The sequence below is a fragment of the Pseudophryne corroboree genome, chromosome 5 (genome assembly GCF_028390025.1).
Source record: "Pseudophryne corroboree isolate aPseCor3 chromosome 5, aPseCor3.hap2, whole genome shotgun sequence".
Classification (NCBI taxonomy): Eukaryota; Metazoa; Chordata; class Amphibia; order Anura; family Myobatrachidae; genus Pseudophryne; species Pseudophryne corroboree.
The window spans coordinates 755,663,675-755,689,603 of record NC_086448.1 but is presented as its reverse complement, the minus strand read 5'-3'; the positions used below and the strand labels follow the sequence as shown (position 1 = coordinate 755,689,603).

The 25,929-nt window shown below is 47.7% G+C and overlaps 2 protein-coding genes across 3 annotated transcripts in view; one reads left to right on the top strand and one right to left on the bottom strand.

The window, feature by feature from the left end:
- Positions 1–25,929, top strand: part of PTDSS1 (phosphatidylserine synthase 1) — a 162,894-nt gene that overhangs the window by 23,401 nt on the left and 113,564 nt on the right. The gene's annotated exons all lie outside the window — the stretch shown is intronic.
- The window catches only part of MTERF3 (mitochondrial transcription termination factor 3), a 111,143-nt gene that overhangs the window by 78,451 nt on the left and 6,763 nt on the right, over positions 1–25,929 (bottom strand). For both annotated transcript variants that reach the window (XM_063924168.1, XM_063924170.1), the window contains exons 2-3: positions 16,371–16,720; positions 14,004–14,156 (exon numbers count right to left, since the gene is read on the bottom strand). In XM_063924168.1, the coding sequence (XP_063780238.1) occupies positions 14,004–14,156; positions 16,371–16,704 (487 nt within the window). In that variant the 5' untranslated portion in view covers positions 16,705–16,720. The remainder of the gene's footprint in view (positions 1–14,003; positions 14,157–16,370; positions 16,721–25,929) is intronic.

Below are 25,929 nucleotides of genomic sequence, written 5' to 3'. Positions count from 1 at the left end.
TGCTTTTATACTTGTTGAGTAACTCCCGGCCAGCGCAGCTCCTGCGGCTGGCCGGGAGTTGCTCGTCACGCAGCCGCTGCGGCCCGCCCCCCGCACAGTCCGGCCACGTCTGCGTTGTCCGGACTGCGCCCCCAAAACGGCGGCCAAACAACGCTGTGCCGCCCCCTCCCACCTCTGCTTCAATCAGGCAGAGGCGATCGCTAGGGAACGACGGACGAAGGTCCGGCATGCGCCGGCGCATGCGCAGTTCCAACCCGATTGCAGCGAGCAATCAGATCGGAATGACCCCCACTGACCCTTTGTTTTTTGCTGCAAAGTAATTTGAATACAGCGACAGTTTAAGCATAATGATGTATGACGCGGGTCACTTGTATCTGACCTGTTTTTTCCCTATATGACCTGGATCCTGCACTTTTTCCTTCATTGCGTCTTAGTATGTGTATAGTGTACTAGGTACTTGCGATTAGTGTTTTCGGGCAGCTAAGTAGCACAGCACGAGAAAATAGGATTTTGGTACTTACCAGGTAAATCCTTTTCTTTGAATCCATAGGGGGCACTGGAGTACTCTTGGGATATGGACGGCTTAGCAGAAACAAAGGCACTGAATATTTAAATTTAGAACTCTCCACCCCTCCATATCCCAGAGTACCTCAGTGTACGACCTCAGTGTTTTTTACTGAGCGAACAGGAACTATAGAGAGGTTGACAATGGAGAATTCCTATAACATAACGGACAACAACAAAGTTGACACATAACGTTACTGTCAACTAAACAGTTGACACCATAACCGATAGACCTTTATAATTTGAACCAATCGGTGAAAATGTGTTACCATAAGCTCCTCTGAGCTTAATACAACCCAGGTAAAACTGCTCTGGGTGGGCGTCCAGTGCCCCCTATGGATTCAAAGAAAAGGATTTACCTGGTAAGTACCAAAATCCTATTTTCTTTTTCATCCACTAGGGGTCACTGGAGTACTCTTGGGACGTACCAAAGCTTCCCTCGTGGGCGGGAGAGCTGTTTGACACCTGTAACAGTAGGCGGCCAAAGCTAGATGCTGATGCCGCAAACGTTTCAAAACGTGTAAACGCGCACAAACGTGTGCACTGAAGACTATGTAGCCGCGTCGTAGAAGCTCCACGACCAGCTGGTCATGACATTCCCACAGAACCTGTGGGATGAGCTATTACTGACGTAGGCGACTGTAACTTAGCCTTAAGGTAAGCCTGACTTGTAGTCAGTTTTATCCAACTGGATAATGTCTGCTGAGAAACTGGCTAACCCCAGTTGGCAGCCTCATAGAGAACAAACAACGTATCCGTATTACGAACTGTAGACGTTCGGGACATATAAACGCGTAATGCGCGTACCACATTCAGAATTCTAGAATGTGCTGTCAACACAGGAAACACTATTGGTTTATTGATGTGAAAAATAAGAAATCGGAATTCGTCCGAAGTTCCGCTCTGTCATGAGGAAACCCAAATACGGTGGCTTGGAATACAAGGCACCCAAATGTGAAAACAAAACCCTTGCCGAAGCTAAGGCTAGAAGAAAAAACGTTTTCCAAGTGAGAAACTTAATCCCCATTTGTTGTAAGGGTTCCAAATATGAAAACTGTAAGAAATCTGAACCCAGCTTCAAGTCGCATGGCGCTGTAGGTGGGATAAATGGAGGCTGCACTCTGATGACACCTTGTAGAAAGGTGTGTACCGACGCAATAGAGTCAAACGTCTTTGAAAATAAATTGACCACACAGATACCTGCACCCTTAGTGTAGATAAACGCAGTTCTCCATCCCACCCCGTCTGTAAAAGAACAGAATACGGGTAACTTGAAAGATGATGTCGGAAACTTCCGAGCTTCACACCCACCTATATAGGCACACCAAATCTTGTAATAATGAGCTGCCGTAAGCGGCTTTCTAGCTCGTAACATGTTTGGTATAACCGATCCTGTAATGCCCTATGTCTTTTCTTAAGAGGGCGGTCTGAACCACCACCCCGTCAACCGCAGCCGCGGTACATAGGTAAAATAGGGGTAAAAGAACGGTCCCTGTTGTAACAGGTTGGACGTATTATGAGCGGGCAAAGATCGTGTGCGAGTATTCCTTGGAGATTCGAGAAGCAAGCTCTCCAAAACCCATGAGATATCACTAGTATGACTGTGACGAACTGTCTTATGATCCGTTTTAGCAACGGAGAGAGCAGCGGAAAACGGTGGAGCCAGATACACGAGGCTGTATGACCACACGAATGTGAGAGCCTCCACCGCCACTGCCCTTGTGATCCGTCGTTCTGTACACATACTGAGCGTTTGTAATTGTGGCGAGATGCCATCATGTACACCTGAGGGTAACCCCACCTGTGGATCCACATGTGAAACACCTCTGGATTTAATGCCCAGTTTTCTGGCTGAAAATCCCGACGGGTGAGATCATCTGTCTAACAGATGTCCACTCCCGGAATGAACCCCGTCGACAACATCACCTAATGGTGTTCTGGGCAATTGAGGATTCGAGCTACCTCCCGCATTGCCATGCGGCTTCTCGGTCCTCCCTGTTGTTGTGTATGCAACTCCCGTTGCGTTGTCTGACTGCACTTGGACAGACTGAAAGCGAAGCATGTAGTGCATTGTAAATTGCACGGAGTTCCAGGACATTTATAGACAGCAATCTGTCGTGATCCGTTTTAGAACCCGTCGCTGACCTTTTTAACTACAACTCCTCAACCTCTGAGACTCTCGTCCAGAGTATATACACCCTCGCCCCCCTGTGGGAAACGCGAGTGAAACCCGGCGAACTAAAGCGCTTTGAAAACACATCATTGTTCCTAATAGGCGAATACACCAATGTACCGCTAGTGTGCATGGCTTTTGCACTAATTGTACTAGATGGTACATTTGTTCTTTCTGGTGTAGTAGGTAAATCTCTTTGATTTACTGTATCTGTAATCATACCTAGGAATTGAAGTCGTTCAGACGGAATTAGATGCGATTGTTTTTGAACTTGACCTGCCACCGTGGTGTACGTTAGTAGCGCAAGTAAGAGGAACCTCTGTTGAGACAGAGTTCTTATGAGCAGATCGTCTAAGTATGGAACGATTGTCACCACCAGGGCTCTGAGATGAGCTATCACCACCAACATCACTTTGGTGAATACCCGAGGCGTTGACAAGAGGCCAAACGGTAGAACCTGAAATGGTTAATGGTTGTGGCGTATTGCAAAACGCAAGAACCTGTGATGCGGTGACCAAACCGGAATGGGTAAATACGCATTGTGAAGATCAAGCGCAATCATGCAATGTTGTGGCTCCAAATATGCAAATACTAACCGCAGAAAATCCATTTTCAAACTGTAGTAAGTGACTTGCTGATTGAGACTGCGACGGAGCCCTCCGGCTTCGTTACCCCAAACAGAGGGGAATAAGTAACCCTGACTCTGTTGGTGTACCAGGCCTGGAAATAAGAACATCTGAAACCAGCAGAGACTGAATGGCAACCTGCCAAAACGCCTAATTTCGTCCGACAGAGGCAGTCTTGTCTTTTATGTAAATAGCGGATACATCCATGAGTGGATGTCTGGAAACCCGGCCAATGTAACGTGTAAAGGCGCGCTTCCACAATTGGAAAATCGAAATGGCCTAAGAGGCCGTCAAGCCACTGGCTTGTTGACTTTAGCACCCTGGCGTTACAAGGCGTGACTGTTTTTGTACCACAGCCTTGAAAAGACTGAAGTCTAAAGGGATTAAACGTCGGACCAAAGTATTTCCGTTTTGATACCGGAGGCGGCAACCTGAATATCAAATTTAGGACAAAACAACTTCTGGCCTTGTTGTGCTGAAACTAGCGACGATGAAAAGCGAGAATCGAGGTAACAGGCGTCAGCAGAAGCTTTACAGAGATACTCTGCAGCTTCTCATTAACAGTGATCGTCATTGTTTCCATACATAGAGCGTCTAGTGACCCAAATGTATCTTGGGTCTTTATAATGTTTGTCACAGACGAATTCACCAATGGCGGATTGTCCCATTTAGATGTGGAAACGGGTAAATAGAGTTAAATGTTAGTCAGATATTCTAAATAATAACTCATTGAAGATCTGTTGTTTATTAAATTCGACGGATTAGATGTTAGAGTCTACTTAGTCTCTGTAAAAATTGAGACACTGACTCACTGGTTATTAGCAATGTATGGTTGTCAAAACCCCGCACTATCTGACTGCTGGTCTAATGTACCCTTCTCGTAGGTATCGCTGTGAGGTTTGACATATAATTGTCAGACTGCATTAAATTATAAGACCAGTTAAATTAACACCCTGGTACCCAAAGGGAAATTGGACCTTTGGAAAGACTGAGACTCCTTCGTTAGAGCTGGCGGAGTAACTTCCGAGACTCCGATCTTACCGCTCCTGTCGAGCGGAGACAATTTGAATTGCCAATGCTTAACATAGGATCTGGGACTGACCCGGCTTCCGGAGTGGAAACCTGCAAACCAACTGAATCTGTGGTAGATTTATGTACAGACCTTGTAGTAAACCTTATATTTAGTCTGTGTTGGAGCCTTACCCCTTATACAGACAGACACCACAATAGCCAAAGGACAGACACTTGCACGACTCAGTAAAATGTGTACTTAAGGTGCGTAATATATATATATATATATATATATATATATATATATATATAACTGTCTGATCGGACCGGCACTCACCTCTCACGTATTCTTTGCTCCGGTGCCCTCTGCGAGTGATCGATATCCAAATGTCCTAAATATGCAGCGGCACTCAGAGACTCAAGGTAGGTGAAAAAACGTGTAAAATTTATTCCATGTTAGAAATTAATCAGGCCAACGTTTCGGGGCACATCCGCCCCTTTGTCAAGGTGAACCACAAGTCTTGTGGTTCACCTTGACAAAGGGGCGGATGTGCCCCGAAACGTTGGCCTGATTAATTTCTAACATGGAATAAATTTTACACGTTTTTTCACCTACCTTGAGTCTCTGAGTGCCGCTGCATATTTAGGACATTTATATATATATATATATATATATATATTTATGGCTAAATACAGTTTACATGGGCCCATGTGAAACCTGAACCAAAATTCCCACTAACACCCCTGCGCCTCCGGTGGCGTAAAGATGTAGGGCAGGAATGTTCTGGAATTACCACTGGAAGAAAACAGGAAACATGATTAAAATGGCCCCCATGCCATGCTTACACTGAGACTCACAGGAGAAGTTACAATACCTGCTGCCACTGATAATCACAGTCTAGTATACACACAGGTTACAATACAATCACAGGCAGGTCACATTTAATATAAGCTCTGCCTGCAGTTAATTATGTATTAATATCTTCTATAGATATGGCAGCCTGTTAATATTAATATCTTCTATAGATATGGCAGCCTGTTAATAATAAGAATTTACTTACCGATAATTCTATTTCTCATAGTCCGTAGTGGATGCTGGGACTCCGTAAGGACCATGGGGAATAGCGGCTCCGCAGGAGACTGGGCACAAAAGTAAAAGCTTGAACTAGCTGGTGTGCACTGGCTCCTCCCCCTATGACCCTCCTCCAAGCCTCAGTTAGGATACTGTGCCCGGACGAGCGTACATAATAAGGAAGGATATTGAATCCCGGGTAAGACTCATACCAGCCACACCAATCACACCGTACAACCTGTGATCTGAACCCAGTTAACAGTATGATAAACGAAGGAGCCTCTGAAAAAGATGGCTCACAACAATAATAACCCGAATTTTGTAACAATAACTATATACAAGTATTGCAGACAATCCGCACTTGGGATGGGCGCCCAGCATCCACTACGGACTATGAGAAATAGAATTATCGGTAAGTAAATTCTTATTTTCTCTAACGTCCTAAGTGGATGCTGGGACTCCGTAAGGACCATGGGGATTATACCAAAGCTCCCAAACGGGCGGGAGAGTGCGGATGACTCTGCAGCACCGAATGAGAGAACTCCAGGTCCTCCTCAGCCAGGGTATCAAATTTGTAGAATTTAGCAAACGTGTTTGCCCCTGACCAAGTAGCTGCTCGGCAAAGTTGTAAAGCCGAGACCCCTCGGGCAGCCGCCCAAGATGAGCCCACCTTCCTTGTGGAATGGGCTTTTACAGATTTTGGCTGTGGCAGGCCTGCTACAGAATGTGCAAGCTGAATTGTACTACAAATCCAACGAGCAATCGTCTGCTTAGAAGCAGGAGCACCCAGCTTGTTGGGTGCATACAGGATAAACAGCGAGTCAGATTTCCTGACTCCAGCCGTCCTGGAAATATATATTTTCAGGGCCCTGACTACGTCCAGTAACTTGGAGTCCTCCAAGTCCCTAGTAGCCGCAGGCACCACAATAGGCTGGTTCACGTGAAACGCTGAAACCACCTTTGGGAGAAATTGAGGACGAGTCCTCAATTCTGCCCTATCCGTGTGAAAAATCAGGTAAGGGCTTTTATAAGATAAAGCCGCCAATTCTGAGACACGCCTGGCTGAAGCCAGGGCTAACAGCATTACCACCTTCCATGTGAGATATTTTAATTCCACAGTGGTGAGTGGTTCAAACCAATGTGATTTTAGGAACCCCAAAACCACATTGAGATCCCAAGGTGCCACCGGGGGCACAAAAGAAGGCTGTATATGCAGTACCCCTTTGACAAACGTCTGGACTTCAGGCACAGAAGCCAGTTCTTTTTGGAAGAAAATCGACAGGGCCGAAATTTGAACCTTAATGGACCCTAATTTTAGGCCCATAGACAGTCCTGTTTGCAGGAAATGTAGGAAGCGACCCAGTTGAAATTCCTCTGTAGGGGCCTCTTTGGCCTCACACCACGCAACATATTTTCGCCAAATGCGGTGATAATGTTTCGCGGTTACATCCTTCCTGGCCTTTATCAGGGTAGGGATGACTTCTTCTGGAATGCCTTTTTCCTTCAGGATCCGGCATTCAACCGCCATGCCGTCAAACGCAGCCGCGGTAAGTCTTGGAACAGACAAGGTCCCTGCTGGAGCAGGTCCTTTCTTAGAGGTAGAGGCCACGGGTCCTCCGTGAGCATCTCTTGAAGTTCCAGGTACCAAGTCCTTCTTGGCCAATCCGGAACCACGAGTATAGTTCTTACTCCTCTCCTTTTTATGATTCTCAGTACTTTTGGTATGAGAGGCAGAGGAGGGAACACATACACTGACTGGTACACCCATGGTGTTACCAGAGCGTCCACCGCTATTGCCTGAGGGTCCCTTGACCTGGCGCAATATCTGTCTAGTTTTTTGTTGAGACGGGACGCCATCATGTCCACCTTTGGTTTTTCCCAACGGTTTACCATCTCTTGGAAGACTTCTGGATGAAGTCCCCACTCCCCCGGGTGAAGGTCGTGTCTGCTGAGGAAGTCCGCTTCCCAGTTGTCCACTCCCGGAATGAACACTGCTGACAGTGCTATCACATGATTCTCCGCCCAGCGAAGAATCCTTGCAGCTTCTGCCATCGCCCTCCTGCTTCTCGTGCCGCCCTGTCTGTTTACGTGGGCGACTGACGTGATGTTGTCCGATTGGATCAATACCGCCTGACCCTGAAGCAGGGGTTTTGCTTGAGTTAGGGCATTGTAAATGTCCCTTAGTTCCAGAATGTTTATATGAAGAGATGTTTCCATGCTTGACCACAAGCCCTGGAAATTTTGTCCCTGTGTGACTGCTCCCCAGCCTCTCAGGCTGGCATCTGTGGTCACCAGGATCCAATCCTGAATGCCGAATCTGCGGCCCTCTAGTAGATGAGCACTCTGCAGCCACCACAGAAGAGACACCCTTGTCCTTGGCGACAGGGTTATCCGCTGATGCATCTGAAGATGCGATCCGGACCATTTGTCCAGAAGATCCCACTGAAACGTTCTTGCATGGAATCTTCCGAATGGAATCGCTTCGTAAGAAGCCACCATTTTTCCCAGGACCCTCGTGCACTGATGCACTGACACCTGGCCTGGTTTTAGGAGATTCCTGACTAGCTCGGATAACTCCCTGGCCTTCTCCTCTGGGAGAAACACCTTTTTCTGGACTGTGTCCAGAATCATTCCTAGGAACAGGAGACGTGTCGTTGGAATCAGCTGCGATTTTGGAATATTTAGAATCCACCCGTGCTGACGTAACACTAACTGAGATAGTGCTACTCCGACTTCTAACTGTTCCCTGGACCTTGCCCTTATCAGGAGATCGTCCAAGTAAGGGATAATTAAAACGCCTTTTCTTCGAAGAAGAATCATCATTTCGGCCATTACCTTGGTAAAGACCCGAGGTGCCGTGGACAATCCAAACGGCAGCGTCTGAAACTGATGATGACAGTTTTGTACTACAAACCTGAGGTACCCTTGGTGAGAAGGGTAGATTGGGACGTGGAGATAAGCATCTTTGATGTCCAGAGACATCATATAGTCCCCTTTTTCCAGGTTTGCTATCACTGCTCTGAGTGACTCCATCTTGAATTTGAACCTCTTTATGTAAGTGTTCAAGGATTTTAGATTTAAAATTGGTCTCACCGAGCCGTCCGGCTTCGGTACCACAAACAGCGTGGAATAATACCCCTTTCCCTGTTGTAGGAGAGGTACCTTGATTATCACCCGCTGGGAATACAGCTTGTGAATGGCTTCCAAAACTGCCTCCCTGTCGGAGGGAGACTTTGGTAGAGCAGACTTCAGGAACCGGCGAGGGGGAGACGTCTCGAATTCCAGTTTGTACCCCTGTGATACTACCTGCAGAATCCAGGGGTCCACTTGCGAGTGAGCCCACTGCGCGTTGAAATTTTTGAGACGGGCCCCCACCGTGTCCGAGTCCGCTTGTAAAGCCCCAGCGTCATGCTGAAGACTTGGCAGAAGCAGAGGAGGGCTTCTGCTCCTGTGAAGAGGCTGCCTGGTGCAGTCTTTTTCCTCTTCCTCTGCCCCGGGGCAGAAATGAGTGGCCTTTTGCCCGCCTGTACTTATGGGGACGAAAGGACTGAGTTTGAAAAGACGGTGTCTTTTTCTGCTGAGAGGTGACCTGGGGTAAAAAGGTGGACTTTCCGGCCGTTGCCGTGGCCACCAGGTCCGATAGACCGGCCCCAAATAACTCCTCCCCTTTAAACGGCAATACTTCCATATGTCGTTTGGAATCCGCATCCCCTGACCACTGTCGCGTCCATAACGCTCTTCTGGCAGAATTGGACATAGCACTCACTCTTGATGCCAGGGTGCAAATATCCCTCTGTGAATCACGCATATATAGTAATGCATCCTTCAAATGCTCTATAGTTAGTAATATACTGTCCCTATCCAGGGTATCAATATTTTCAGTCAGGGAATCCGACCACGCAACTCCAGCACTGCACATCCAGGCTGATGCGATTGCTGGTCGCAGTATAACACCAGTATGCGTGTATATACCCTTCAGGATATTTTCCAGCCTTCTATCCGCTGGTTCTTTAAGGGCGGCCGTATCAGGAGACGGTAACGCTACTTGTTTAGATAAACGTGTGAGCGCTTTATCTACTCTAGGGGGTGTTTCCCAACGCGCCCTAACCTCTGGCGGGAAAGGGTATAGTGCCAATAATTTATTAGAAATTAGCACTTTTTTATCGGGGGAAACCCACGCTTTATCACACACCTCATTTAATTCATCTGACTCAGGAAAAGCTACTGGTAGTTTTTTCACTCCCCACATAATACCCTTCTTTGTGGTACTTGTAGTGTCAGAAATGTTCAATGCCTCCTTCATTGCCGTGATCATGTAACGTGTGGCCCTACTGGACATTACGTTTGTCTCCTCACCGTCGACACTGGACTCAGTATCCGTGTCTGGGTCTGTGTCGACCCACTGAGGTAACGGGCGTTTTATCGCCCCTGACGGTGTCTGAGACGCCTGGACAGGCACTAATTGATTTGTCGGCTGTCTCATGTCGTCAACAGTTTTTTGTAAAGTGCTGACATTGTCACGTAGTTCTTTAAATACAACCATCCAGTCAGGTGTCGACTCCCTAGGGGGTGACATCACTAATACAGGCAATTGCTCTGCTTCCACATCATTTTCCTCCTCATACATGTCGACACAATCGTACCGACACCCAGCACACACACAGGGAATGCTCTGATAGAGGACAGGACCCCACTAGCCCTTTGGGGAGACAGAGGGAGAGTTTGCCAGCACACACCAGAGCGCTATATATATATATCAATAGGGATAACCTTATATAAGTGTTACTCCCTTTTATAGCTGCTGTTTATAATTTAGCTGCCAATAGTGCCCCCCCTCTCTCGTTTTTACCCTGATTCTGTAGGGACTGCAGGGGAGAGTCAGGGAGCCGTCCTTCCAGCGGAACTGTGAGGGAAAATGGCGCTTGTGTGCCGAGGAGATAGGCTCCGCCCCTTCACGACGGCCTTATCTCCCGCTTTTTTTCTGGAAAACTGGCAGGGGTTAAATACATCCATATAGCCCAGGAGCTATATGTGATGTATTTCTTTTGCCATCCTAAGGTATTTTTGTTTTTATTGCATCTCAGGGCGCTCCCCCCCAGCGCCCTGCACCCTCAGTGACCGGAGTGTGAAGTGTGCTGAGAGCAATGGCGCACAGCTGCAGTGCTGTGCGCTACTTTAGTTGAAGACAGGAACGTCTTCTGCCGCCGATTTCACCGGACCTCTTCGTTCTTCTGGCTCTGTAAGGGGGCCGGCGGCGCGGCTCCGGGACCCATCCAGGCTGAACCTGTGATCGTCCCTCTGGAGCTAATGTCCAGTAGCCTAAGAAACCCAATCCACTCTGCACGCAGGTGAGTTCGTTTCTTCTCCCCTTAGTCCCACGATGCAGTGAGCCTGTTGCCAGCAGGACTCACTGAAAATAAAAAACCTAAAATAAACTTTTACTCTAAGCAGCTCAGGAGAGCCACCTAGCATGCACCCTTCTCGTTCGGGCACAAAAATCTAACTGAGGCTTGGAGGAGGGTCATAGGGGGAGGAGCCAGTGCACACCAGCTAGTTCAAGCTTTTACTTTTGTGCCCAGTCTCCTGCGGAGCCGCTATTCCCCATGGTCCTTACGGAGTCCCAGCATCCACTTAGGACGTTAGAGAAATATATATAGGCTCAACAGCCTATTACACCGTGATTTTCCCCTTGCAGCATCTGGCAGCTGCAGCCACGCAGTAATCAGCCAGGTCCCCCACTCCCCCCCCTTCCCTGTACTCCCTGTAGCGCTGTGTCTCAGCGGGGAGCCGGGAAGCTCATTGCAGGGAGGCGAGGGACCATAGTCCAGAGCAGCAGAGGTCGGCTGGCCGGAGCGCGGCGTCGCTAGGCAAGCTGCGCGGGCTCTGTGAGCACCGCTGACGGAGCGAAGCTGCGGCGGGTCTCCCTCTGTGCGGCGGGTCTCCCTGTGTGAGCACCGCTGACGGTTGTGGCGGGCGGCGCGCCTGGCGGGAGGACGGAGCGCCTGGCAGGAGGACGGAGCGCCTGGCAGGAGGACGGAGCGTGGGGCGTCGGAGCGGCAGACGGGGCACTGGAGCGGCTGGGGCGGCTATCACGGTAGTGAGCGTCGGCTTTACCCACGGACCCCACACAGCGGGGCGGCAGCCTGCGCTGACCGCCCCGTTTCCCCAGCATACCTTTTGTAGGAAGGTCTGCGACGCTTTCCGGTCATGGCTGCGACGGGGCTTCTATCTGTAAGCTCCGTCCAGCTCCTCAGATCATGGCTGCGACGGGGCTTCTATGTGTAAGCTCCGTCCAGCTGTTGCAGGAGACAGTGGGCTGCCTGTGGCTGTGAGGGTGCTCTTTGTGAGGACCGACACGCCATGCGCTGCCTTGCAGCGGCACCATCCCGGACCCATGTTTTTCCAGAAACTGGGAAGGGATGTGCTAAGTGTAAAAATTAAATATTAATAAAATCTTCCACCAAGTGTGGGAAGTCCCCACAAGCCTTGTTATTGCTGTGAGCACGGAAAAAACACTGAGGTCATACACTGAGGTACTCTGGGATATGGAGGGGTGGAGAGTTCTAAATTTAAATATTCAGTGCCTTTGTTTCTGCTAAGCCGTCCATTTCCCAAGAGTACTCCAGTGACCCCTAGTGGATGAAAAAGAAATGGGGCTATTTGGTGAGATGTGATGATAGGTGTATGTGGACGCACCTGTACAAATGCAGAGGTCTCCATCCCTCAATTGTTATTAGAACATCTTACCCCTTAAAACACTTGTCCTCAGGATCAGGTGCGTTATTGCTTTTCCCCTTCTCCAAAATGCCCTGACCACCCATTGCCGGCCAAACTTTCGCATATGACGAAGAAGAGATGTCCCTCTGTCCCGTCCCCCTCTCTGTCAGATCACAGCTGCTCCATGCCAGCAGCTTGCAGGACAGGAGTCTGACAGTGAAAAGTGTGCAGAAAATTCAAACTCCCACTATGGGGTATATTCAATTAACGTTGGATCCATTCCGACATGCATTTGTCGGAATGGATCCGACAAGGGCTATTCAATGAACAGCCAAATCCGACAGGATTTGTCCATTCTTGACCATCTCAATTCGGATTGAGATGAGGGACCGGAGAGGACGACATGGGGAGAGCCGCGGAAAGCAGCGGGTTGACGGGGGAGAGCAGCGGCTACAGCAGCGTAGCGCTGTAGCAGGAGGATGGGACACTGCTGCCAGACCTCATGGCAGCGGTGCCCCATCCTCCCGCTGCTCTCCCCCGTCTCCCCGCGGCTCTTACCATCTCCTCCTCTCAGGTTCCTCATCTCAATCAGACTTTTTTTAAAGTTGGATTTTGATTGTCGGAAACGGGGCCAAAACCTGTCGGATTTGGCCCCATTTCCGACAGAAGCACACGGACTGGTGGCTATTCCGCCGATCCACATGCTTTCCGACAAGTCAGATTTCCTGACTTGTCGGAAAAAATGAGGCCGGACTGAATAGGTCGGAACCCCTTCCGACCTATTCCAGTCGGAAACTGCCGTCTTTCCGACAAGACGGCAGTTTCCGACTCTAATTGAATATACCCCTATATAATTATACACACATTTAACCAGAACTTATATAAACATGTACAAATAACACTTTTGTGTGAATTACACTTACCATTTTTAGTTTTTTTTTTTTTTATATTCTAATGGATTATTAACCCACAGTGACTTTTAATGGCTGCTCCTGCGCGATAGCCTCAGTGCCTGCTGTTTTCTACTATGCTGAAACCAATCAATCAGTACTACTATCACTCATTACCGGACAGAGGGCCCGATTCAGACCAGATCGCTGTTGCGCGAAATCGCACAGTGGCCGATTATCGAATGACTGAGCATGCGTATGCACTGCAATGCGCGTCGCCAAACAGCGACAGGATGGTGCGAATATTTTGATCACAGGGTGTTCGCAAGGTGATTGACAGGAAGAGGACGTTTGTGGGTGGTAACTGGGCGGTTTCAGGGAGTGCCAAGCGTTTTCAGGGCGGGTGTGTGACATCAGCTCCGGCCCCGATCAGCCTGATTCTGTCGCACTGTAGGAGTAAGTCCGGGGCTGCGCTCAGACTGGAAAAATAATTTGATAGTGAGTGAGTTGCGAACGGATTTGCAGTTGGCCGCTGTCTGGCGGAATTTTCGCACGGTGCACGCATGCATTCGCACAATTGCACGGGGCGGGTTTTCACTCTCCCTGGTCGGTGACTATCTGATCGCAGACCTCTGAAAATGTGCAGCACAGCGATCAGGTCTGAATTAGGCCCAGAGCTAGGTAGCCCAAGCCAGGCTATTAGAGCGTCCCCTCAATGGACAGCATGCAAAGAGCTGTCCATTAAAATCTAGAAACCTACACCACATTTCCGAATTTGAACTGTGCTCTATAAATACAAATAAAAAATGATTACGTTACAAAACCCAGTCTACAGTGAACAGAACACGATGTACAGCAGGGGCGGCAGAGGGCCCCGTTTCCTACAGCCATCTCTTATGACCATGATGGGATGGACATGTTAGTCGTCAATACAAGGCTAGATCTCTCACCGAGCAGAACGAGCTTCTGTAGAGTTTCTGAGTGGTCCACATAGTCCTGAAGGGTAAGGGAGTCTGGTGGGACTGGAATATGTGGCTCTATCAGGCCGGCTTCCTCTTCTGTGAGCACTTCCAAAGGTGACAAATCTGGAACATCCTCCAATTCTTGCAAACGAAAAAGAAAGTCTTCCATGAAGATATAGGTATAAATGACTGTAAATAATATCTGCATTAATGTATATCATCATTTCAGTGTTCATTAGGAAAGTCTGTGGCAATCGGATGTCGGATGCTCTCTGTCTAAAGTCCAGGACAAGGCTTGTACATATGCGCATAGATGATGACAGCTATGACACAGTGCGCATGGCTTGGGGCGGTATAGTTGCATAGATGCGTACAACTTGGCAGTGTCTAAAGTCTTAGTGGCTGATTCTGTACATCTTTTGCCGGTCACACGTCTGCAACTTTATGTGATACTGCCATAAGCCCTTCCCTGGTGTACAGACATGCGTATGTATGCGCAAGGACTGAGAAGACCATGGCCCGAGTCCGTAGACGCAGAACACACCACAGATCAGTGTGACTACATATTAAAAAATATATATTTTTACTCCTCACTAAATTTTTAGCATGGGTTTGCTGACTATGTGCCTAATTCAAGGTTGATTGCAAAACAACATTTTCCTCTAATGGGCAAAACCATGTGCACTGCAGGGGGGGCAGATGTAACATGTGCAGAGAGAGTTAGATTTGGGTGGGGTGTGTTCAAACTGAAATCTAAATTGCAGTGTAAAAATAAATCAGCCAGTATTTACCCTGCACAGAAACAAAATAACCCACCCAAATCTAACTCTCTCTGTATATGTTACATCTGCCCCACCTGCAGTGCACATGGTTTTGCCCATTAGAGGAAAATGTTGTTTTGCAATCAACCTTGACTTAGGCCCTATATTCAAAAGCATAACTAAAATGTAATATTATTGATAAATCAAAACTAAAGGAGATCTTACCAATGCAAAAGTGATTTTTTTTTGCATCGCATCAGTGCCTAAAATCATAAATGTCGCTGTCTGGAAACTATCCATGTGATTTAATGTTATGAAGTTTTGGTGGGGAAGAAGAATGTCAAACTTAGAAGAAAAAGTTTTTTTTATAAAAATCTCAGCACGTATAATAGACTCATTTATCAATCCAAAAGGCTGATGTATCAAGCAGTGAAAAGAGCGGAGAACGGACCAGTGGAAAAGTTGCTCATACCAACTAATCAGCACCTACCTATCATTTTATAAAATGTACTTGATAAATGCTAACTCAAATCTGATTGGTTGCTATGGGCAACTTCTCCACTGATCCACTTCTCCATTCTTTTCACTGCTTGAGACATCAACCCCTTAGTCATTGACTAATAGGCAAATAAATATATTTAAACTCATAGAAATAGCGCCAAACAAATGGGGGCACTGTGGGCACGATTTCATTGTTTTTTTAGGTGCCCAAAGTAATGGGCACCCATTACAGCTATTCAATTGCTGCTCTGATTGGGCGCCCATTACTTTTTAAATGCTCAAATAGACGGGATTTAGCCATGAATAGCGGCTAATCCTGTCTACAGTAATCCCCGCAATGCAAACAGTCCCGTTTGGCCACCCAAATGGGACATTTATCACACATTTCTGATCATCACCTCAGTAGGCAGCGAGCAGAAATGTTGAAGACAGCATTGATAGTGCATGAACAGCAGAACAGCTGAATTGCTATGGTCAGGCGCCACCTGGCGGCCGGCGGAAGAACAACAAAGGAATCACCCTCTTTGTACCTCAGTCGTCACTTGGCCAACAGTGAGTTATATGGTTGCAGATCCATGAATAATGGTTTAGCCCACAAACATGGCGACTCTCATTGACCGATGCACTTTAATGCATTCTAAGTCATCCTTTGTAAACATGCTATGATATGGCAGAATTGCTATTTCTCTGAAAAAAGGTCCTAACATTCATCTGTGCTTCATTTGTCTACATTCCTAACAAAGGTCTCCATTTGGGTTCACTATGGTATGCCGGCGGTCGGGCTCCCGGCGACCAGCATACCGGCGCCGGGAGCCCGACCGTCGGCTTACCGACAGTGTGGCGAGCGCAAATGAGCCCCTTGCGGGCTCGCTGCGCTCGCCATGCTACGGGCACCACACTATTTTATTCTCCCTCCAGGGGGGTCGTGGACCCCCACGAGGGAGAATAAGTGTCGGTATGCCGGCTGTCGGGATCCCGGCGCCGGTATACTGTGCGCCGGGATCCCGTCAGTCGGCATACTGAAGACCACCCCTCCATTTATAACAAACACATTGGTGACTATTAAGTGGCTTTCCCAATAGAGCTTTGATACCTTCTGGGCGTGTGTCCACATCCACTCTGGGTATCACAAGAGTCTGTTGGTTTTGGCTGATGGCAGGCAGATGACATTCTGGGTGACTGGCCTGTACACCACCCTGAGAGCAATACTGAGCATATCCCGCTCTCCACCGCACAGTGCTGTTCCTCGCCGAGTTCTGCGGTATAATATATTGATGGAAAAATCGATGAGCAGAAACAGGATTATTATTCCTTAGTGGCCGGAAGGACGCGGTGAGCGAATTGTGCCGTCCCTTTGAAACAGTAGCGTAATGATTGAGAGATGGAAGTAAACATCTGCCACTTCTCTGACACGCGGGCAGGGCCATCCTTTATGGGCAAAATCTAGGGGGGAAAACAAAACGGATGTTATTCTCAGTTATTATTCATGGGCACATAGCAAGTTATACTCTGCCTTATACAAAGTGCAGTGTGTGTAATAGGTCAGGCAGGTACAGGGCCAGCAATCACAGTAAGCCATTAGATGCTGCAGTATGGCCGGCCCCTGTCGGCCGGCCCCTGTCATGAATGTTTTTATCCCTGGATGTGTGCACCATTCTACAGTCCATGTCCCTTGCAGGGACTTGGTATGGCACACCGGCGGTCGGGATGTAGGCAGTCACATGACCAAAAGTGGCTTCCCAACGCTGAAGATTCCGACATCGGAAGGGGGTAAATATTTTTACCGTCCCCTACCCTAACCCTCTAAGGGTGGCTAGAAGGGCTAACCCTCGGGGGTGGCGGCTAGGGCTAAACCCCCTCCTAGTGCTTAACCCTAACTACCCTTAGTGCCTACCCAAACCCAGTTACTTATCTTTGGGATGTCGGCTGTTGGTGTTACGGCACCGGTCTCCTGAGTGATGTCAGGATTCCGGCGTCGGTCACATGACTGCCAGCATTCCGTCCACCGGGATGCTCTGCGGAGTATTGTAGCAAGTCAGCGACTCTGGGGGAGCAGCAGAAGAACATAGCACCAACCTGGGGCATACATGTGCAGATAGGTCTTCTTATACACTGGATAGTGTATGTAACACAATATTATTAGTCCTATAGATGGTCTATAGCTGTGTTTTCAAACATACTAGTTAACCTGTCAAAATGATGGAACTTAACAATAATGTCAGCGCGGACGCTGTGCGCGCCCGAACGGAGCAACAATTAAATTGCTCCTTCATAAGGGTGAGGAGCAGCGCTAGCCATTTATTCCATAGGATTTATCTCATACAGTATAACATAAGCGGTCAGGGAGCGGTTATACGCACCATAATAAATATACAGATGTGACCTAACACCTGCGTCTATACGCATTCACATCGCAGACACAGCGAAACGCCACTCAGTGTATTCCAGAGACTCTGGGCTGTGACATGAACCGCACAGGAATTAGGGGGAGATGTACAAAGAAGTGATAAAAGTGGAGAAGTGAGCCAGTGGAGAAGTTGCCCATGGCAACCAATCAGCATTGACAGAAAATGTATAATTTGCATACTATTAAAGTATACAGAGAAGTTGATTGATTGCCAAGGGCAACTTCTCCACTGGCTCACTTCTCCACTTTTATCGCTGCTTAGTACATAACCCCCTTAAGTCTTAAACAGATGTAATGTCACATATGAAACACAACGGCACTTGGCGTGAGAAGCTGCAGCAGCTGCATGGTAGCACTTCTTACACAGCTTCAGACTCAGTCACACACACATATACAAATGTTGCACATCAAATTGATCGGAGCAAGCTAACAATGTAGTGTTGCTGCCCTCAGCTGTTTCTTTCATGCTAATAAGGAAAACATTATGAGCAAGAAAGAAGCTCGGTGCAGCAGAGTCGCTCAGGACTTGGCGCAGAGAGGGTCTTGTTTGGCGGGACCGAAGACAGTGTATGAGAGCACCTCTGTATCTCTGCGCTTCCACACTGCGCATGCTCTGGTACGGAGCAGGAGAGTGCACGCTATACACGCATAACTACGCCCATTGTCAGAAGGCTCTATTGATATGGGTGAGGGAAATGCACATTGATAATGATGACTGTTATGAAACCAAGCATAAGGATAGGGGTGTCCAACTCTATACAGACAAACATATGACTTTATTTCCCAGATGTCTCACAGTCACTTGTGCATCAGGTTACTATATACAGTATGTACATGTATGTGTGTGTTTGTGCATGTATGTGTGTGTCACTCATAGGGTACAGAAGTAGTTAGAAACACTCCATTATATGTAGTATATGGGCAGTATTCAGTTAGAGTCGGAAAATGCCGTTTTGTCGGTAAGACGGCAGTTTCCGACAGGAAATAGGTCAGAAGGGGTTCCGACCTATTCAATACGCCCTCATTTTTTCGACAAGTCAGGAAATCCGACTTGTCGGAAAGCACGTGGATCGGCGGAATAGCCGCTGATCCGCGTGCTTCTGTCGGAAACGGGGCCAAATCCGATAGGTTTTGGCCCCGTTTCCGACCATCTCAATCCGACTTTAAAAAAAGTCGGATTGAGATGAGGGAGAGCAGCGGGGAGACGAGGGAGAGCAGGAACCAAGCGGCTACAGCAGAGCGTAGCAGGAAGATGGGGCACCGCCGGCGCTCACGGCAGCATCCACCCGGCTCCAACAAGAGGTCCCGCTTGCTGGAGCCGGGTGGACGCTGCCGTGAGGTCTTTTTTTAAAGTCGGATTGAGATGATCGGAAACAGCCGCCGTTCATTGTATAGGTCCTGTCGAATCCCTTCCGACAAATTGATGTCGGAATGGATCCGACTTTAATTGAATATACCCCTATGTCGCATATACAGTATACGCAGGTAGCTGGAGTACAAGTCACATAAAAGAGCTATAGAAGTAGCACGTCACATATAGGGTGTACAAAAATAGCTATACACATATCTATAGCTGTAATATACATCATATATAAGGGATATACTAAAGACGTGTATATATATATATATATATATATATATATATATATATATATATATATATATATATATATATATATATATATATATATATATATACACACACACACACACACACACACACACACACACACACACACATATATATACATACACACACACACAGGTCCCCTGGGTGGGCATGTGGCGATCCCCCCAATAGCAAACAGGAACCAGGCGGCACTAGTTGGATTTGAAGAAACAAGTAGTGTATTAAAGATGAAAAAGCATGGTAATCAACAGACGTTTCAACGCCGCACAGGGCGTTTTTTTCAAGGTGACATGAAAAAAACGCCCTGCGCGGCGTTAAAACGTCGGTTGATTATTATGCTTTTTCATCTTTAATACACTACTTGTTTCATCAAATCCAACGAGTGCCGCCTGGTTCCTGTTTGCTATTGGGGGGGGATCGCCACATGCCCACCCAGGGGACCTCTGTGTATATATACAATTTGAGGAAGGCACCGTGGTTATCCTGATTTATTTGGAGTGCCTATTACAGGTTGAGTATCCCATATCCAAATATTCCGAAATACTGAATATTCCGAAATACTGACTTTTTGGAGTGAGAGTGAGATAGTGAAACCTTTGTTTTTTGATGGCTCAATGTACACAAACTTTGTTTAATACACAAAGTTATTAATAATATTGTATTAAATGACCTTCAGGCTGTGTATATAAGGTGTATATGAAACATAAATGAATTGTGTGAATGTACACACACTTTGTTTAATGCACAAAGTTATAAAAAATATTGGCCAAAATTACTTTCAGGCTGTGTGTACAAGGTGTATATGTAACATAAATACATTCTGTACTTAGATTTAGGTCCCATCACCATGATATCTCATTATGGTATCTAATTATTCCAAAATACGGAAAAATCCGATATCCAAAATACCTCTGGTCCCAAGCATTTTGGATAAGGGATACTCAACCTGTATATTTATATATATATATATATATATATATATATATATATATATATATATATATATAATTTTATTGATTTTTTTTACACCCACACAGACGTGTCACACATAAGGTACCTGTATACACACACAGCTGTATTATATGTCACCCACAGGATATACAGAGATTGCTGTATACACAAACTCACAAATGTAGTATATGACACACAGGATATAGAGATCGCTGTATACACACACACAGCTGTAGTATATGACACACAGGATATAGAGTTCGCTGGGATCCGGTCTCTAGGTTGACAGTAACTAGGTCGACGGGTCAAAATGTCGACATGAGTTTTTCACAATTTTTCTCTAACGTCCTAGTGGATGCTGGGGACTCCGTAAGGACCATGGGGAATAGACGGGCTCCGCAGGAGACATGGGAACTTTAAGAAAGAATTTAGATTCTGGTGTGCTCTGGCTCCTCCCTCTATGTCCCTCCTCCAGACCTCAGTTTGAATCTGTGCCCGGACGAGCTGGGTGCTGTTCAGTGAGCTCTCCTGAGCTTGCTGTAAGAAAGTATTTTGTTAGGTTTTTTATTTTCAGGGAGCTCTGCTGGCAACAGACTCCCTGCATCGTGGGACTGAGGAGAGAGAAGCAGCCCTACTCTCTGAAGCTAGGTCCTGCTTCTTAGGCTACTGGACACCATTAGCTCCAGAGGGATCGTACACAGGATCTCACCCTTGTCGTCCGATCCCAGAGCCGCGCCGCCGTCCCCCTCGCAGAGCCGGAAGACAGAAGCCAGGTGAGTATGAGAAGCAAGAAGACTTCGAAATCGGCGGCAGAAGACTCTGTTCTTCACATGAGGTAACGCACAGCACTGCAGCTGTGCGCCATTGCTCCAAACACACCTCACATACTCCGGTCACTGTAAGGGTGCAGGGCGCAGGGGGGGGCGCCCTGGGCAGCATATGGTCCTCTTTTGGCAAAAGTACACATATATACAGTTGGGCACTGTATATATGTATGAGCCCCCGCCAAGAAAATGTATATTTAAGCGGGACAGAAGCCCGCTGTCGAGGGGGCGGGGCTTCTTCCTCAGCACTCACCAGCGCCATGTTTTTTCTCCACAGCACCGCTGAGAGGAAGCTCCCCAGCCTCTCCCCTGCAGATACACAGTAGAAGAGGGTAAAAAGAGAGGGGGGGGGGGGCACATAATTAGGCGCAAAAATCATTATAAACAGCAGCTACTGGGTTAACATTAAGTTACTGTGTTATTCCTGGGTTAATAGCGCTGGGGGGTGTGCTGGCATACTCTCTCTCTGTCTCTCCAAAGGGCCTTGTGGGGGAATTGTCTTCAGATGAGCTTTCCCTGAGTGTGTGGTGTGTCGGTACGTGTGTGTCGACATGTCTGAGGTAAAAGGCTCCCCTACGGAGGAGATGGAGCAAAGGTGTGTGTGAGTGTGAGGGGTGTCTCCGTCGACAACGCCGACACCTGTTTGGATATGTGTAATTAAGTGCCAAGGTGAATTATTGCACAAAAGATTAGAGAACAGACAGGGAATTTACCCATGTCTGTCCCGATGTCGCAGAGACCTTCAGATTCTCTCAATGCTCACTATCCAAAATAATAGACACTGATATCGACACGGAGTCTGACTCCAGTGTCGACTACGATAATGCAAAGTTACAGCCAAAATGGCAGGAAAGTATTCAATATATGATTAGTGTAATAAAAGATGATTTGCATATCACTGATGACTCATCTGTCCCTGACACAAGGGCACACATGTTTAAGGGGAAGAAAGCTGAGGTAAATGTCCCTCCTCTCATGAAGAAAAAGAGCGGGAATCTCCAGGCAAGAGACTGCAGTTTCCCACAAAGAATTCTCAGGGAGTATCCTTTCCCTACTAGGGCCAGAATACGATGGGAATCTTCCCCTAGGGTGTCACGTTTGCCCGAAAGGTAGCCCTGACTTAACAGCTATCCTCAGGGATCCTGCAGATAGCGTGCACATTCTGGTACACTACTCAGACCGGCGATTGTGTTGGCATGGGTTTATAGCGCTGTAGCAGCGGGACAGGTACCTTATCAGCAGAGATTGAGACCCTAGTATGTATATATATTAAAGATGCTGTCTTAAGATAGATATATAGATATATATAAACATGCCCAAAGAGACATTAGTCTACTGGGTTCTAGAGTCAACGCTATGTCGATTTCTGCTTGACGTGTCCTGTAGAATATGCAATGGACAGGTGATGCCGACTTAAGAGGCATATGGAAGGCTGAGGATTGTGTGGAGAAGGGATCTCGGACCTGGTCTCTACAGCTATAGCTGATAATTCTGATCTTTTGCCTTATATTCCTGCACAGCCTAGGAAAGCACGACATTATCAAATGCAGCATTTCGATCACAAAAAAACAAGAAAGTCCGAGGTGCGTCCTTTCTTGCCAGAGGCAGGGGCAGAGGAAAGAAGCTGCACAACACAGATCGTTCCCAGGAACAGAAGTCCTCCCCAGCCTCTACAAAATCCACCGCATGTCGCTGGGGCTCCACAGGCGGAGCTAGGCCCGGTGGGGGCACGTCTTCGTAATTTCAGCCACAAGTGGGTTCACTCCCTGTTGGATCCCTGGGCAATAGATATTGTGTCTCAGGGATACAAGCTGGACTTTGAGGAGATGCCCACTCACCGACGGCCCTGCCGGCTTCCCCCCACGAGAGGGAAATAGTGTTAACTGCAATTCACAAATTGTATCTTCAACAGGTGGTGGTCAAGGTTCCCCTCCTTCAACAAGGAGGGGGTTATTATTCGACCATGTTGTAGTCCGGAAACCGGGCGTTTCGGTCAGACCCATATTGAATTTAAAATCCCTGAACATATACCTGAAAAGGTTAAAGTTCAAGATGGAATCGCTAAGAGCGGGCATCGCAAGCCTGAAAGGGGGAGATTTTATGGTGTCTCTGGACATAAAGGATGCATACCTTCATGTCCCCATTTATCCACCTCATCAGATTTGCGGCACAGGATTGTCATTACCAATTTCAGACGTTGCCGTTTGGTCTCTCCACGGCCCCAAAAATCTTCACCAAGGTAATGGCGGAAATGATGGTACTCCTGCGGAAGCAAGGTGTCACAATTATCCCGTACTTGGACGATATTCTCATAAAAGCGAGATCAAGAGAGCAGTTGCTGAACAGCGTATCACTTTCTCTGGAAGTGTAACGCCAACACGGCTGGATTCGAAATAATCCAAAATCGCAGTTGGTTCCTACGGCTCATCTGCCTTTCCTAGGCATGATTCTAGACACAGACCAGAAAAGGGTTTATCTCCCGATAGAGAGAGCTCATGACACTGGTCAGGAACCTATTAAAACCAAACAGGTGTCAGTGCATCACTGCACTCAAGTCCTGGGAAGGATGGTGGCATCATACGAGGCCATTCCCTTCGGCAGGTTCCATGCGAGGACCTTTCAATGGGACTTACTGGACAAGTGGTCCGGATCACATCTTCAGATGCATCGGTTAATCACCCTATCCCCCAGGGCCAGGGTGTCTCTCCTGTGGTGGCTGCAGAGTGCTCACCTTCTCGAGGGCCGCAGATTTGGCATTCAGGACTGGGTCCTGGTGACCACGGATGCAAGACTCCGAGGGTGGGGAGCAGTCACACAGGGAAGAAATTTCCAAGGTCTGTGGTCAAGTCAAGAGACTTGCCTTCACATCAACATCCTGGAACTAAGGGCCGTATACAACGCCCTACGTCAAGCGGAGACCCTGCTTCGCGACCAACCGGTTCTGATTCAGTCAGAAGCCACCAGAATTCTTCGCTGGGCGGAGAATCACGTAAGCGCACTGTCAGCAGTGTTCATCCCGGGAGTGGACAACTGGGAAGCAGACTTCCTCAGCAGGCACGACCTCCACCCGGGAGAGTGGGGACTTCATCAAGAAGTCTTCACGCAGATTGCAAGTCGCTGGGAACTGCCACAGGTGGACATGATGGCATCCCGCATCAACAAAAAGCTACAGAGGTATTGCGCCAGGTCATGAGACCCTCAGGCGATAGCTGTGGACGCACTGGTGACACCGTGGGTGTTCCAGTCGGTCTATGTATTTTCTCCTCTTCCTCTCATACCCATAAGAAAAAGAGGAGTGAGAACAATACTCATTGTTCCGGATTGGCCAAGAAGGACTTGGTATCCAGATCTGCAAGAAATGCTCACAGAGGACCCGTGGCCTCTTCCTCTAAGACAGGACTTGTTGCAACAAGGGCCCTGTCTGTTCCAAGACTTACCGCGGCTGCGTTTTACGGCATGGCGGTTGAACGCCGGATCCTAGCGGAAAAAGGCATTCCAGATGAGGTCATTCCTACGCTGATAAAGGCTAGGAAGGACGTGACAGCTCAACATTATCACCGTATATGGCGAAAATATGTTGCTTGGTGTGAGGCCAAGAATGCCCCTACGGAGGAATTCCAGCTGGGCCGTTTCCTTCACTTCCTACAGTCAGGAGTGACTTTGGGCCTAAAATTGGGTTCCATTAAGGTCCAGATTTCGTCCCTATCCATTTTCTTTCAAAAAGAGCTGGCTTCTCTACCTGAAGTTCAGACGTTTGTGAAGGGAGTGCTGCGTATTCAGCCCCTTTTTGTGCCCCGGTGGCACCTTGGGATCTTAACGTGGTGTTGAGTTTCCTGAAATCCCACTGGTTTGAACCACTCAAAACGGTGAAATTGAAATATCTCACGTGGAAGGTGGTCATGCTACTAGCATTGGCTTCGGCTAGGCGTGTGTCAGAATTAGCGGCTTTGTCACATAAAAGCCCCTATCTGGTTTTCCATGCGGATAGAGCAGAATTGCGGACCCGTCCACAATTTCTGCCAAAAGTGGTTTAATCCTTTCATATAAACCAACCTATTGTGGTGCCTGTGGCTACTACTGACTTGGAGGATTCCGAGTTACTTGATGTGGTCAGGGCTTTGAAGGTTTATGTAGCCAGAACGGCTAGGGTCAGGAAAACAGAATCTTTGTTTATCCGGTATGCTTCCAACAAGCTGGGTGCTCCTGCTTCAAAGCAAACTATTTCTCGCTGGATCTGTAATACGATTCAGCAGGCTCATTCTGCGGCTGGATTGCCACTGCCAAAATCAGTTAAGGCCCATTCCACTAGGAAGGTGGGCTCTTCTTGGGCGGCTGCCCGAGGGGTCTCGGCATTACAGCTGTGCCGAGCGGCTACTTGGTCAGGTTCAAACACTTTTGCAAAGTTCTACAAGTTTGATACCCTGGCTGAGGAGGACCTTGTGTTTGCTCATTCGGTGCTGCAGAGTCATCCGCACTCTCCCGCCCGTTTGGGAGCTTTGGTATAATCCCCATGGTCCTTACGGAGTCCCTAGCATCCACTAGGACGTTAGAGAAAATAAGATTTTACTTACCGGTAAATCTATTTCTCGTAGTCCGTAGTGGATGCTGGGCGCCCGTCCCAAGTGCGGACTTCTTCTGCAATACTTGTATATAGTTATTGCTGCAATAAGGGCTATGTTATTGTTGCATCAGGGTTGAACTGATGCTCTGTTGTTGTTCATACTGTTGACTGGGTAAGTTTATCACAAGTTATACGGTGTGATTGGTGTGGCTGGTATGAGTCTTGCCCTGGATTTCCAAAATCCTTTCCTTGTACTGTCAGCTCTTCCGGGCACAGTTT